Source organism: Falco naumanni, chromosome 12, assembly GCF_017639655.2.
Source record: "Falco naumanni isolate bFalNau1 chromosome 12, bFalNau1.pat, whole genome shotgun sequence".
Lineage (NCBI taxonomy): Eukaryota > Metazoa > Chordata > Aves > Falconiformes > Falconidae > Falco > Falco naumanni.
In genome coordinates this window covers 27,726,757-27,742,112 of record NC_054065.1, presented here as the reverse complement: position 1 = coordinate 27,742,112, position 15,356 = coordinate 27,726,757, and the positions used below count along the sequence as shown (strand labels likewise).

The window sequence follows — 15,356 nt, the reverse complement described above, 5'->3', positions numbered from 1 at the left end:
GTCACAGGCGCACGCGCGGCGGCGGGTGGAGGAGCGATGGCGCTGCTGGTGCGGGACCCGCTGGCTCCGCGGGCGCGGCCCTGGCCGCTGCCGCCCGGCGGGGGCTCCGTGCGCCGCCTCCGCCGCGACCGCGCTCGGGCGTTGGTGAGTGAGAGGCGGGAGTGAGGGCGCGGCCCGGCCCGGCCGGCCTGCGGCCTCGGGGCGCGAAGCTGGGGGGCGCGGGGCTGGCGCTGGCGGCGGCCGCCGGTGGGCCGCGGTGGGCCCTCACCCCTTCCCCGCTCGGCCCGGGGCCTGGGGCGGCCTGGCCTCTGCCGCCTGCCCCTCAGCGAGCGGCAGCCGTCCCTGGGGGAGAGCCCTGGAGCGCCGTGTTTGTATTTTGCGTATATATATATATACACACGTATACGAAAGGTATCAACCGTCAGCGTTCTACAGTTCAAAAACCGTGGGTTTTGCTTGTTTTTAGCACACAGTGTTCGAATGCTTCGCATGAGTTTTCCCACAGCTCGGCTTTTCCCCATTCGTGTTGACAAGCAGATTTAGGCTATTTAATTCTTTGTTCAACGGGAACTTAAACAAGCACCGTACAGAATGTTTATGCTTTTAAAATCGTCTGATTTTTGTTTCCTCTCTGTTCCTTTAGGAAGGAAGGGAACGTTGCTCCTTAATGATTTTATTTGTTAGAATGTTTCATTTTCAGTCAATATGACTCAGTTTTGCTGTTTTTTAGAATATTCCTGAAGAAAGCTTGTATGTGAAATGTAACGGACGACTGGTTAGTGATGAAGATGTATTGCAGAATGGAGCCGTTTACAGCCTGGAACCAAGACTTTGTGGTGGCAAAGGAGGTTTGTTGCTTAACTGCTTGCAATTGATCAGATTGTTAGGTTGAAAACCTTGTTATACTGTGGTCTACAGCAACAGCAGCAATCCTGATATATTAGCAGATCTCTTGTCCTGTGGATGACTGTGATGTATAATGTCTCTGACCTGAAACCCAGAGTCTGTGTGCAAAGTTGGGAGGGGACTGGGAGAGCTGCAGCTCAGCTAACAGCTTTGCTGGTATAGCACTGCTTCACATCCCTGGTCAGCTTAGTTCTATTAGTAGGAATCTGTAACATGCATCAAAGTGACTGCAGAGTTGAAATTGTGTTTAAAAGCGCCTGGGTTCTTAGGCTTCTAGGTGTCATTTGTGGTCACTTAGGACAAATATTGCAGGTACAACTAACTAGCCTGTGATTTGAGTACGTTACATGACCTAATTGATTTTGCCTTCTCCCATTTGGGAAAAAATGTAAATGACAAGATTTCAGTAGCCTAAGAACTAAAGAATTCGATGAAAGCTAGACTTCTTGTGTTGACAAAATACTGTTACTGAAGATGCATATTAATCGTGTAAAAGGATGCAACCACCAACAATGTGGGCATTCCATAGAATGTCCATGGAACAATGGAATGGTGAAGCAAGGTTAGCAGAGTATTTGAGTGCAGTTGGAGTCATGTTTGCTTTTTGAATCCAGTTCTCAGAATTTTCCAGCTGTTGTGCTAAAATGCTGAATAACTGTGCTGCCTTGCATCAGACTGCAGTTCAGCTTACTCTGCCTTCTTCAGTTTTAGATAGAACTGGAAGTAAATAGTGTTCTTACAGCTCATTAAGTGGTAGGGTTTCTTTAAGTGCTGTGAAAGGGGTGTGTATGGTAAAAGTTAATAGCATAGGCTGCTTCTTCCTCACCTGTTGTCAATCAGCTTCAGTTATCCCGGGATGATACAGGATAGGTATTCTGGGATTCAGTTTGTGTTACTGATGTGCCATTAGGGTCAGTTTAAAATTGTTCTTTCAACAGCTTTGTTTGCTTTCTAAAGTGTTCCTTTTGTTTTGACTTTGTAACTTAAAAGCCTGATAAAAACAGGCAAACACACACAGGTCACAACTATTGAGACTGGCTGTATGATCTCAAGGAAGTACAGATCACGCAGGCTTAGAAGAGTACTAAGCATTTTATTATCAGACCTAATCCAGCACCTGTGACGTTAGTGAATGCATTGCTGTTGATTTTTGGGAATATACCTGGCTGGGTGTAGCAGCTAGGTCCACATTCTTCAGAATGTAAAATTCAATAGCATTTTCCATGAGCTGCAAAAATTCTCCTTGCTAATGGGAGTAATTGGTTTCATTAGCTGAACACAGTACTTTTTCTGCCTCATGATACAGTAGGCTGGCTGGATTGGTTAGTTTCTAATGCTCCTTAAAGGTACCTTTTGGTGCACTGAAAAGTATAGATTCGTTCAGCTTCTAGTTAAAAAACAGTGCTTGGCACTTTCAAATTGCTTGAAGGATTATATTAATATTAATTCATGTTGTGTTTCTTTGAGGTAATTAAACAAGTGTCTTTCTCCAGCTGGAGATGGCATAAGGTGGGACTGAGTGAGAGAAATGAGTGGTCTTGCCTATGAGTAATTGGTGGATGAAGAGTGAATAGAAATCAGCATAACATCATGATCATCTTGATGAAGTGGCTAAGGCTATCTCCCAAACTTTATTTTTTGTTAAATTTTTTAAAAGGGTATTTTAAGTTTGGCAGGTGCTTAAGGGAGAGAAGAATCCAGGCTAAATGAAAAGGGATGTTATCCTGAGATGAAAAAGGTTTCAAACCACTTTGCTGGGGGAGTCCAGAAACAGGCTTTCGTGTTGAAGTGCTGCACAGGTTCTAGTAAGTCTGGAGTCAATCTGGTGTGGTATCAGGAGCACAAAACCAAACCAAAACCCAGAAAAAGATGGGTGGTAAATGCTGGATACTTTTTTTTCACTTAGTGCTTCAGCATTTCACCCAATGACAATTCTGCAACATGTTGCAACTTTCAACTTGCCCTTTATTTCAGTTGCATTGAGAGAAAGTGTTGAATTTACAGTATTCTTTTTCCATAATTACTTGTTCTGTTGTGCTAGTTCATCTCCGTTTGTTTCTGTTTAGCTAATTCTTGATTACTTTTTTTCTCAGGATTTGGATCTATGCTGCGAGCACTTGGTGCTCAGATTGAGAAGACAACAAATAGAGAGGCTTGCCGAGATCTCAGTGGAAGGAGACTTCGAGATGTCAATCATGAAAAAGCGTAAGGCATTTTCTTCAAAGCTGGAATTATAAAGTAAACTGACCATGTTAACTGTTAAGAAAAGAGGTCAAATGACAGGTTGTTGTAGCAATGAAATTTTGAATACCAAAAAGAATAAAAGTGAAATCTTGAGCACAGATGGCCTCCCAGAATTCTTCTGACTATAATTATATTATTGTGAAATAGATGTGATTGTACTGCAGCCTGCTTCTGAGAGGCTGTTCTGTGCTTCTTGTATTTCTCATCTGCAATTCTCACAGTTCTCTCTGAAGCTGCAAGACTGTGATATTGGGGATGTGCGACATTACGCTGTTTCTGGCTTCCAAAATAAACTTTCCTTTCTTCTCTATGGCAGAATCTCTGTGTATTCCTTCAGTAATGCCCCTGGGTGCTGTTAGTTGTCTTTTCCCATTGTCTCCCACCCTAACAGGTGGTAGAAGCATTCAGTAATAGCAAGGCAACAAACTGATACTGTATTATGTGCTGGAAGCACTCTCCTTTTCATGGTTCTGTCACCTGCAGGATGGCTGAATGGGTGAAGCAGCAAGCAGAACGGGAAGCAGAAAAAGAGCAAAGGCGCTTGGAAAGGCTGCAGCGGAAACTTGCCGAGCCAAAGCACTGTTTCACAAATCCGGACTACCAGCAGCAGTGCCATGAAATGGCTGAGCGACTGGAAGATTCAGTCCTTAAAGGTATTGCAGTTTAACCTCGCTCTCTCGCCTCACAAAATAAAGCAAACTAAGTCCTTATAGCCTCACTCCAGTATGACTTCTTTTTTTTAAAAAAAAATAATTGCTGCCAATAGCTCTTTAATAGAACTTAAAATTTCATTCCGTTGAAAATTTCTTGGACTTTATTTTTCCTCTTTGCTGCTTCTCTTAAATTGCATTGAACAGCATAACACAGATAAAAGTGATGCTTCATGTTGCTCTGCTACAGTGTCATCTCATAATAAAAGCAGAATTCTGTGACAATAGTGTTGCTAGTTCAACTGGAAGAAGTACATAATAATTCTCAGTGAAATGATAAATTATAAGCAGGTCTTAATTTAAAAACTAGAAATCTAATCTAATTACAAAATACCTTGTTTCACTTGCTGTTCTTTGTAGCTATCCGCGGATTGTTCCCTTGCTGGCAGCTGGATAGTGAAACTTGAGGCTGAATGGGATGTAGAACCTGAGTGTTCAGTTCAGGAATCCAATTTTAATTGATTTTGTGCCTTAGGTAAAGTCACATAGGAAAGCTTTTGCTGCTACTGAGTTTATTTTGAAGCTTTGAATCTACGTAAATGTGCACCAATAGTTACTATTTTCAGTTTGTGTTTTAAATTGCATCTGAAATTAAAAGGTAAGTAGAATTAACAACATATGTGAATTGTGTACTGATGAAGTATACTTCTAACCTTCTTTTGAAGGATTGCAGGCTACTTCAAGCAAAATGGTGTCACCAGAAAGTGGTGATAGTAGGAAGCGTCCAGGTGAATCTGGAAAGAATGGAGCAAAACCTCGAAAAAGAAAGTGTTTTTGGTAAGCATTATGCCTTGTTTTTATACTCAAGTATTAAGCCTTGAATAGGATGAAAGGTTAGGTACATACAAGTAAACAACGTCTTATTTGACATGTAGACTTAAATAGGAATAAGAAAATTGAACTGATAAAATCAAAGAACTGAAAGTAAATGTTACTGTATTCATGTAATTCTGTCCCAGCTGGAGCAGACAAAATTTATTTGCAAAAATAGGCACACTTCTTTTGCCTGCCCCCCTTCTAATATGGGTTATATTTTACTACTTCCTGCTACCTGTTTTATTTTTTCATTAATTACATTTACAATGAACTTAAAATTTTTAATTTTTTTTTCCTCCTGGCATCTTTTACCTAATGTAACATAAAAGAGAAGTCTTAATGATTCCAGTGGTGTTTGGAGCAGCAATAGTAGCACACATTTCTGTATTGGGAATACTGTAAAAAGATCTCTCTTTTGGGGGAATGTTGGGTCCTGTTCAATGCTAGCAGGTCTTCCATTTACTAAACTATCCTAAATAGCTGCTGGAGTAGTTCACTATATCTCTCTGAAGTGATTTTGGAAGGAGAAATGTAACAATTTTTTTAACATTTTTTTAAAAAAATATTAAATTATTATTAATTTTTAACATACTGCTTGTGCTAGGCTGGGATTGGAAGGATTGGATGATTGTGACAGTTCAGACTGTGAAGATGAGAGTGAAGATGATTCCCCTCATGCATCTGATGGAAGTTGTCCATCAGGCAGCAGATACGATGAAAATGCTGGCAATACAAATGAATGTTCCGGCAGCTCTGTGGATTCGATAGAGGATAGTCCAGGTACCAGTGCAACTGAGAAACCACTAGAGCAGCCGGATGGTACTGGAAGAGATCTGCAAGGAGAAGCATCCACAGGTGGGCAAACCGAAATTCCAGCTGAAGAAAATAGTAAAATGACAAAGCCCCCAAAGGAAGAGGCCCAAGAAAAGAATGAAGTAACCCAGGCTCTGAAAGAAGAGGAGCAAGAAAATGTTTCTTCTAAGGCACAGGAAACGAACCAGTTACAGAGCACAGTAAGTATGAGGTGGTACAAATTATGATACGTCTTTGTCTTCAGCTGCTTTTACTCAATCACTTTTCCCTTTGTGGATTGCAGAAAAGGGGAGTGGGATTTGTGTCCTATGACTTCAGTGCATTAGGTGTACATGCTTGGATTAGAATCATAATCTCCCCAAGAGGCTAACAGAATCTCCAAAGCTTGATTCAGAGCACAAAAAATCCCAGGGTTAAAAGGACAATCAGCCTAACTGAAGATGCATCATACAACTTAAGAAAATGCAATGTGGCAAGTTAGTAGAAACTGCAGCCAAAGAAGGCTCTCTGTTGACAGTGCCTCCATGGAAGAAGTTAAATTGTAGTATGGTAGAATTCTCCTGAGAGATGCTAAGTAGAATGAGTCAAGGAACAACTTATGAGATAAAGATTTTAATAGTCTAGAGTTTCTGCTAAGATGCAGTTGCCCTTGGCTGTCTAGTATTGTGTTTCCTGAGATCCATGATTTTTCTCCTCCTACATAAATAGATACACTCTGGATCCAAAACTCTTCATTGGAAGGGGTGGGGGGAAGGAAAATAAACCTCTTCTGTAGCGTGAAAGTTTCTTATCAATACTTTTGGACACATTACCAAACACCGTTGAATTTGACTAATCTTATTTAGAACATAATTTGACCTTAACATTTATCATTTACCTCAATGTTTAAATTAGAAGTTGTTCAGAGTAGACACCCCCTAAACCAGTCGGCTGATCAATTTTACTTTTTATTATAAAAAGACTTGTGTTTAGTTCATAGAGAACCCTAGTAGTCTGGTGCAAATTTCAGTTCTTCATTGACCACTGAAAGTCTGAAAGCAGCAGCCCTGGAGAGACAGGATTAGTGTAAATGATGAGCTTCATCTTAACTGCAAAGGATGGAAGGGTGGGTTTTAAATTGATCATCTGGTATATCGGTGGTGAAGGCAGGTCTGTACTGCTGCCATGCTGTTACCTCTGCTGGCACTCTGTGTTGGTGTCACCAGCCCTCAGCCAGATCAGGAGCAGCGCTGACCCGCGAGGTTCCTTCTGTGGTGACTGACAGGAGCATGGCTGGGATTCTTCTGTCGAAGAGGCTTTGGATCAGTCTTCCAGCCCAGAGGGAATGTATCTTTTCCCACTGAATTGATGAAAGCCCAAGTCCTTCAGCGCTCCTTGTATAGTATTACTATTAAAAGTTTTTAGGGGTAATGAATCCAGGCTTATTCCAGCCACATTTTGTATTATTGCTAGTTTTTTTTAGGGGGGGCTAGGGAGTTGCTTGGATTTTCTGCCTTTTCAGCGTGACCAGGAAGTCTGCCATCAGCTGCCAATGACTGAGTTCTGATGAGTGAAAATTTTGATACAGTTAAATGGAAAAAAATTCCAAGGATATAATCTGATAAATTAGAACTTTGACATCTACTGTACTATTAGAGTTGGCAGATTTTGAACAGGATGTTTACCCTTCTTCACTGTTTACCTTTTACTCAGTATTTGTGAGACTCTATTCCTAGAACAGGAAACTCCACCAATGCTGTGGCAGATTGTTATTGCAGGTGGAAATATTTTTGTAATAGTCCTTGATGGATTTTTTTTTTTAAAGTTGGATGAAAATAATGAGGCAACCAGTCTTTTGTTTGCTTAGCAGGACAAAGGTTCTAATTCTGCTAGCATTAATTGTTTTTGCTGGGTGCATAACAGAGTGGTCTCATTCCCACTGTTGGTGTTACTTGCTCTGAAGTCTCTTTAATAACTCCATCGTGGTATGTACTGTAAGACTAACATGTGTGCTTAAGTATTGAAGGGAATGGGGTTAGGTTTTTGTGTCCTTTTTAGTGTGTTAGTAAATTCCGGCGTTTGAATGATCCAGTCTTTGTCCATGTTCTTTTGTGAACAAGGCCCTGGGCTTGGACTAGACAGTCTACAGGGGTCCCTTTCACCCTTGATTATTTTGCGAATATACTGATTTCCTTTTAAGATGAGATTTTAATCCATTTTCTTGTGGCAGGATGAGATGTGAACTTCAGAACTTGCTTTTTTGTCCATTTTACTAAAAAGAGGGTGCTTTTCTATAATTACAGTGTAACTGCATTAGGAATAACTATTCATCCTCTTTCCTGCTGCTGTCGAGGGTGTATCGACTATATTCTACCTTGGGCTAAAAAGGGGCTGTTAGCTTTGCCATGCCTCTGGAAGCCAAGGTTAAACTACTGAACTGCTAGGTGGGATGGTGGGCTGCTGGTTTTATTTCCATTTTCTTGGGAGTACTTCTCTGGGGATAAAAACAGTGTCAAGCATTTTGTCTCCAGAGAAATAGGATTAAATGCTGTGACTTACTTTATTTTACTTCTTTGGCACTCCGCTATTGGAAGTAGACTGTGTTAACTCTAGTAGAGTAACTTTTGAAAGTTCAGCTGTGTTTGTATCATTTAAAATGACCTGTGCTTCTGTCTTGGAGGCTGTGTACATGGCAAGCCGAAGCAGACCTGCAGCTTATCTGGACATGTTAGAGCGAGCCTTTGACTAGCTAGCAGGGCCACTGCGAGGGGTAGAATTGTAAGACACAGGGTACGAAGCTCATCTGGGCATTCACGCTGCTCTTGTCTGTGTTGTCTCTGCTAAGATTTGCATGTTTCACAATGCCACTGCTGGCTAGCTTCAGTTCCCTTGTACGTGGTGCAGTACTACTTAGTCTGGATAGCCTAAGTACTGCTAATAATGAGAATATCCAACATAATACATATTGAGACACTGCTCAATTTTATTAAGTAATTAGGAGTTTGAGATAATCCTAATTGAAGGTCTTCTGTTAGTTGAAGCATTCTGTCTCCACTTGTTCCTCCCGCCCTAATCAGGAGGAAAATAATAATAGTCTGATGGGATATTTTTCTCTTTGCAGGAGGTGGAACCAATAGACCTACTGGCATTCAACTCCGCTGTTGAAATGGAAGCCCTGGGTTTAGATCAGCTGAAGATGCAATTGATGTCTTTAGGACTGAAATGTGGAGGCACTTTAAAGGAAAGAGCAGCAAGGCTTTTTTCAGTGAGAGGTCTGTCTAGAGACCAGATTGATCCTGCCTTATTTGCAAAGCCCTCTAAAGGGAAAAAAAAGTGATTTTAAAAAAAAATTCTATCCATGTTCTTTTAATTTTTTCTTACTTTGTGGTCATTCTGTACTGCCATATGTAGTTCTTTGGCATCCCTGGATAGCATTTGTGTCTGTCTGTAATGAAGTTTGATTATCGTAACAGGGAGTAAGTTGCTAGATAGTTATGCGTTCAATACGTTCAGTATCAAAGGAGTGAAACTACTATCTTTTGATAAGCTTTACAGGTGGTTATAATGACTCAATGCGACAGGTAGAACAAACTCTGTACATGGAAAGAAACAACCTGATTGTTTTCTGGAAAATGGTTGTGTGACTGTCATCACCTATTTTAAGAAAAGTAGCAATTCTTTCTTAGCTTTATGTTGAATCTCCTTTAATGTGCATTCCAGTTAGCACACAACTATCAAATAAGAAACATTGAACTTGTGATTCAGGCTTCAAATCTGAAGTTTCTTTAAATAAAAAGAACACTTTTTTTGTTTTTTAATGGATGAGGTCTGCATAAATAAGTATGCTGTTCTGTGAGTGCCTGTGGGATGTTGGGTATCAGTATGACACAAATTATTAATGCGTGTAAATATTTCTTTTAGAAGTTAAATAAGGATATTTACTTATTTTGCTCTGGAAAAGTATCTGGGGGTTGGAGAAGAGACTATCACATCCTTAAATTACGAAAGAATAAAGTACGCTTGCTGGTGGCTGGAGGTTAGTAAGATAACAGTGACAATCTGAAGCTGAATGGGAAATTTAGGATGTGGGTTTTAATTCTTTTTCTATGGTTAAAAACAATGGAATAGTCTCCCAAGGACCTAAATATCTCTAGTGGTGGTTTATCCTGGAGCAGTGTCGGACACCTCGGGCTTTGGAGTTGTCCTGTGAGACGGGGAGGGCAGCGTGCTGGCTGCCGCCTCTCCGGTTTGAGAGGCTTTTATAAGGTGTTTTCAGTGCCTTGGATTTTGCATTTTACCACCATATGTGGGAGATTAATATGTTTACGATCTGCTTATCGGATTTTCTTGTGGAGACCCTTGAAAAATAAAAAAAATTATCTTCTCTCCTGTTCTGGCACCATACAGTCTGTTGATCTGGTTTGGAGTTTGGCTCATGAAGTTTTGAAATGCTGTACTGGCAGGAAATGGTCTTCAGATGCGAGGGTGTCAGTTCGCTCGCGTAGCATTTATTTTTCTGGCGTGAGCAGTTTGGATCTGGCGTTTCAGTCAGTTCTGCCATCTCTTACCCTCTCTCTCCTGAGAAGCCGTTTTGTTTACACTTGGGAGCTTTGGATGGAGAGCGGGTGTTACAGCTCGGGGCGGGTTTATTCCCGCCGGGCTCCGCAACCCTGCAGGGGCACCCCGGGCTCAGCCTGCCCCCCAGCCCCGCTGCTGCCTCCCGGGCACCGTGCTGCACAACGGGGCTCGGTGTCCCCTGCCCGTGTCCCCTGCCCGTGTCCCCTGCCCGTGTCCCCTGCCCGTGTCCCCTGCCCGTGTCCCCTGCCCGTGTCCCCTGCCCGTGTCCCCTGCCCGTGTCCCCTGCCCGTGTCCCCTGCCCGTGTCCCCTGCCCGTGTCCCCCTGCCCGTGTCCCCTGCCCGTGTCCCCTGCCCGTGTCCCCTGCCCGTGTCCCCTGCCCGTGTCCCCTGCCCGTGTCCCCTGCCCGTGTCCCCTGCCCGTGTCCCCTGCCCGTGTCCCCTGCCCGTGTCCCCTGCCCGTGTCCCCTGCCCGTGTCCCCTGCCCGTGTCCCCTGCCCGTGTCCCCTGCCCGTGTCCCCTGCCCGTGTCCCCTGCCCGTGCGGGGTGGTGGCGCTCCCGTGCCGGCAGGTGGCGCTGCGGGCCCGGGCTGCGGCCCCGGTGTGCCCGGTTCCACGGCCGCCCCCCCCCTCCCGGGTGCTGCGTACGGGGGAGCTGGGGCCTTACAGAGGACAGGGGTAGCAACTGGGGAGCGCGGAATTTATTTGTGATGCAGCAGCTTGATGTCCAGGCAAGTCAGAACCACTTCGTGTGCAATATTTCTTCTACCCACAAAATCGATATGAGGCAGTTTACCTATTTGCAAGTATATTCTTGATGTGGTTAAATAAAAGTCCTTGGTATCCTTTCAACTGAGTTCTAAATTCACACCCACCAGGTAAGTTTTGTTAGCATCCCAAGGAGGTAGAAAAAGGATGGGCAGGGGTTTGCAGGGGTGGCAATTACACTGTCATACACAAGCCTGGCACGGTGGATCCGTTTACACAGTATTCTGAAAACATTGATTACAGTTGAGGGCTTGAATTGTTGAAGTACATTTAAACTGTTGTCTGTTGCCTACATGTGGGATCCAAAAGTAATGAACTTAGCATTTTGCAGCTTATCACTAGCAAAATCTGCTTATGTGACATGCAGTGGCTTAAATACAGCAAATAATATTGTAGGTAAGAAGATGTTTGGTCTCAGTAAAATACTTGACATGTCTGACATTTTCCAAGATTCCGTTATAGATTAAAATTTGGACACAAAAAAAAGGGTGGGGGGTGAGGGTGGGAGAGAGCCATTAATTAAGGCTCTGCAAATCACATCTCACAGGGATTGTGACAGGACAAGCGGACCCTGGGTAGAAAGGAAATGGTTTTGTTTACTGAGCGTGTTTCATTAGGAAACAAATGGAGGGTACCTGGGACGTCACCTCAATGTAATGAAGCTTTGCTGGTGCAAAGGTGTCTGCTGGGAATGTTGCACGCTGGCAGCTGTCCCACTTGGGCGGCAAGCCTTCCGCGTGCTTACAGCCAGCTCTCGGGAAGGCACGGACAGCGGTTGGGTCAGGAGAGCCTGCAGCTATAGGAACACACTCAAGCTCCTCTGTCGCATGGCAAGGATGGTGTGGGCCAGGAGTGAATGGGCCAGTTTAATTACATGTTTTGGCAGCAACTTTTACCTAAGTTCTCTCCCCTCGCTGCGATTGCACTGTTGCTTCGCTGATGTGGCCATTTCTAAGTCTACCCCATGCGTCACCTATTCACCTTGTTTTTTTAAAACCAGATCATTTCCCTGATGGAGCACACAATGTGGCTCTAACGAATTTGCGCCAGTGCAACTGAAATAAGAGTTACACAGGGTAGGGAGTAAATGCTGGTTGGTGAAGGGGAACTGAGATACTTTAAACCAGCAATAGTGCCAAACACTTTATTAATCAACTGTGTCTTCAGTAGTGCCAGAATTAAAATAAGTACCCCGCATCTGTGTTAGAAGGCAACAGCTTACCTGGACCTTGAGCCAGCTCCATGTTTTGGTACATTTATCTGGGAGTTGTTTAGCTCCTGCTGAGCTAAGCGGTAACAAGCACTTGCTCCGGGATATGCCCACATAAAGGGTTACCCCAGAGCCATAATGTATCTGGAGAGCCAGACATAGGGACACTCGCTGGCAATGCTTGTTTCACATGTCTGTAGGGCATCCTTCAGAAGATAGCTGGCTACCAAACAGGTCTTGGACTGATCCTTCAGCAGAACAGAAACAAATAGGTGAAGGGCTTGAAGCTTTCTGAAGAATTTGGGCAAAAAAAGAAGTCAACAAATACCAGTTAAAAAAAATAATAAACTGAAACCATTCCAATGTAGTATGGGCTATTTCCATAGGGCAGAATGGCCTCAGAATAGAGATGATCTTTCTAGTCCAGGACCAGAGGATAATGCAGTTTGCAGTACCCTGGCTGTATCTTCCTTTTTCCAAGGATTAATGCAGCTTTGGATTTCAAAAGTGTTTCTGGTTGCAAATGCACCAAAACTGTGAACATCTTTCCAGGGAAAAGGTTCATGCTCCCACACAAACGCTTCCCCAACACACAAGTGGTGTGACTTACAGAATTCTGAAGTGTCACTTCAAATGCATTTAATATAAACATCTAGAAGATCTAGAGCACTGCCTCGTGTTTCTCTTGCATTTCAGAGTTAGACTGAAAAAAAAATTAATTAGTGAAAACTGGCAGAAACCTGAGGGAGGGCTTTTCCTCACCTCATACAGATCCATCTATACCCTGGAAAGAAATATAATTACATATAACACAAAAAATAGCAGGGAACAAGGTAGGTCATGGAGAGAAACGTGGAAGTTGGGAAAGATCATCGCCAGTAGACCCAGCAACAGCTGGCAGCCTTCAGCCACAAGGCTCCTTTCCCACGCAGTCTTCTGCAGCACGGACAAGTAAACGAGGTACTAAAAAACCCGCTTCAGTGTTTTGACCTAAACACTACTTTGCTCGAGTGTGCACGAATTTCCTTTGGTTTTCTGAGTCTGACAGCTTTTGCGCTTGCTGCTGTAGGTGGCACTGAGCTAACGGCGAGGATGTGTCCAGTTTCAGCAGCGCAGATGAAACCCTCAGCCCTCTGAACCAAACACCCGCCTGGAGATCCTGGCTCTTTCCCACAGTACGCAGGCACACAGCGTTGCTTATGTGATGTTTACATCATTCTACCTATTGCAGAAACAACCAAAATTAATCATTTTAATCCCCATGACATTCATTCTTATCCAAGGTTTTGCTTTCTGGAGAATATGTACATTTTAAAGATCGGTTTGTAGCTATGCCTATTGTCAGGAAGATGCTATTGTTAAATCTTAAAAGTTCCTCCAAAACATTTAACCGGTGATGTTAAAGAGTGCACCCTACTTGGTTAACACAGCCACCTCAGCTGGCTTTGCTTTCGGTTACAGCTGAGCAATTAGGGTGGCTTTGCAGATTACCATACCTAATGGTACCTGAAGGTAGGGATGTGGTAATTAATCCGACCTCCTCCAGCTGTGAGGAGGGGCTGAGCAGGCACCGCTGCTTCCCAGCACTGCCAGAGGCTGGGCAGGGGCTGGCTGCTCCAGGGTGGTTAGTTTGGTTTTAGTCCCAGCAGCTGTGCCTGCTTGGGAAGCATCCCGGTGGCCTGGACACCTGTGCTGTGTGTCCTGCTTCTCCCCGCTTGGTTTGCCAAGTGTCTCTAACCAGGGCACAAGGAATCCGGAATTTGCAGGAAACTCGGAGCTCAAAAAGGAGCAAGATGCTCTTGAAAGACCTATCTAGGATCTATGGAACGAAGAGCAGGGTTTACAAGGAGCCAGCCCGCTTGTGAAATATCTGCTGGAAATACTACAGATCACAGTGATCTGAGACAGTTGTCTGGTGGTTATAGATGGCACCTTATGGCCTGTGTCATCCTGCACCCAGCACCCAGTGACTAGCTGAAACCTCCTAAGGGTGACAACTATGGACCACTGGGCTGGAAGGTGGCAGTCATCTGAGACGTAACGACTACGAACGGATTGCATTCATCTGCAGCAAACAGAACAACTTTTAAAGGGGATGCAGGTACTTGGATGTTCAAAGGGGTAGATTTATCATCACTGAGAAAATTAGAAGAAGGAAAAATCTAAACAGAAAACCACAAATAAACACCAGAACCTCTAACACAAAATTATTAAATAGGTGGGTTGTTTTTTTTTTTTTAAAAAAAAAAAGGTCCTGATTTACCAATTGTCAACAAGGACACTGAGGGCTGTGGACTGGTGATGTGACCTTACACTGCCTGGTATCTCCAGGTAACGTACCCTGCCATGGTTAAGAACTGTTCTTTGGCCATTCTGTACCTGCTGGTGTATCTGTAGGAGCCCCAGCACCCACGCGGCTCAGGAGTGCCCCGTACCCCCGGAGCACAGCCCAGAGGCAGCCTGGTGACCAGCTCTGTGTTTGGTTTTGCAGCGCGAGCACTGTGCACGCTGCTGTCCCGCACCCGCTCTGGGAACCAGCGGAAGCCAGGTCCTGGCTGCAAACCCAGCGGTTTGCACAGCAGGTAATTGCACTTGAGTTAATGGCAAAAACTAGATGGTGAGACTGTTAAAAGGCTCCTCTACAGTCCTGCAGGATCTCCACCTCCCCCTGGTCTGTTTGCCCCGGATTCTCCTTTCCCAGACTCCAGCTGGTCCCAGCCGCAGCCGGAGGACCTCCCCTGATGGCCACCTTGGCCAGGATGTGGATTGAGCATCTGCCTTCCCACTTACACCGGCAATTAGAAGGCTGCCCTGAAAGGCAAAGTGTCAGACACTCTTGGTAGGAGTTTGTGAAATCAAAAGAAGGGGGAGGGAAGAGGGGGAGAGGGAAAAGGGTCTCACCAGCAGGGTAAAGCCGCAACTTCTCGTGGGTTTTGAAAGAAAATGGGAGAGCGAGACCGGTTCAAATGAAACCGTGGAAGGATCAGCCAGGGCAATGTAACTCAGCTAGCAGTGGCATGTCATACGGCTTGACACTTGTTCTCTCTCCTGAAATGTAATGATAGTGGAGGGAGAAAGTGCTATGTCCTGCCCGAGGCTCTCTCATAACAAAAGCTTCCATGAAACCAATAGATTTCCTTACATCCAGCTCCATTAAATATTGCAGGACCCCACGGATCACCCTGTGGGCTGTGCTCTGAGGGCAGGTCAGAGCTCACGCTCGTGATAAGCTTTAACTCAGATGTGCTGCCACTGCGGACACTTACACAGGAGTTTAACTTACGTGTGGGACCATCAGGGCTGTTGCAGCCTGGGTTTATCTAGATGATAAATCTA

General features: G+C 44.2%; 1 protein-coding gene across 1 annotated transcript; it reads left to right on the top strand.

The window, feature by feature from the left end:
• The first annotated feature begins 10 nt into the window (after nt 1-10).
• On the top strand, nt 11-9,286 carry SDE2 (SDE2 telomere maintenance homolog). The gene is made up of 7 exons (XM_040612343.1): nt 11-144; nt 731-848; nt 3,000-3,111; nt 3,634-3,803; nt 4,526-4,637; nt 5,281-5,689; nt 8,590-9,286. The coding sequence occupies exons 1-7, from the start codon at nt 37-39 to the stop codon at nt 8,803-8,805; spliced, it is 1,245 nt and encodes a 414-aa protein (XP_040468277.1). The 5' UTR covers nt 11-36; the 3' UTR covers nt 8,806-9,286.
• Nucleotides 9,287-15,356: the final 6,070 nt, after the last annotated feature.

Bases quoted from the DNA above. Each gene is read 5' to 3' on its own strand.
- SDE2 (XM_040612343.1), top strand. From the start codon at position 37: ATGGCGCTGCTGGTGCGGGACCCGCTGGCTCCGCGGGCGCGGCCCTGG. The intron at 3,112-3,633 runs GTAAGGCATTTT...TGTCACCTGCAG, and splicing joins GATGTCAATCATGAAAAAGC to GATGGCTGAATGGGTGAAGC. The intron at 5,690-8,589 runs GTAAGTATGAGG...TTCTCTTTGCAG, and splicing joins CGAACCAGTTACAGAGCACA to GAGGTGGAACCAATAGACCT.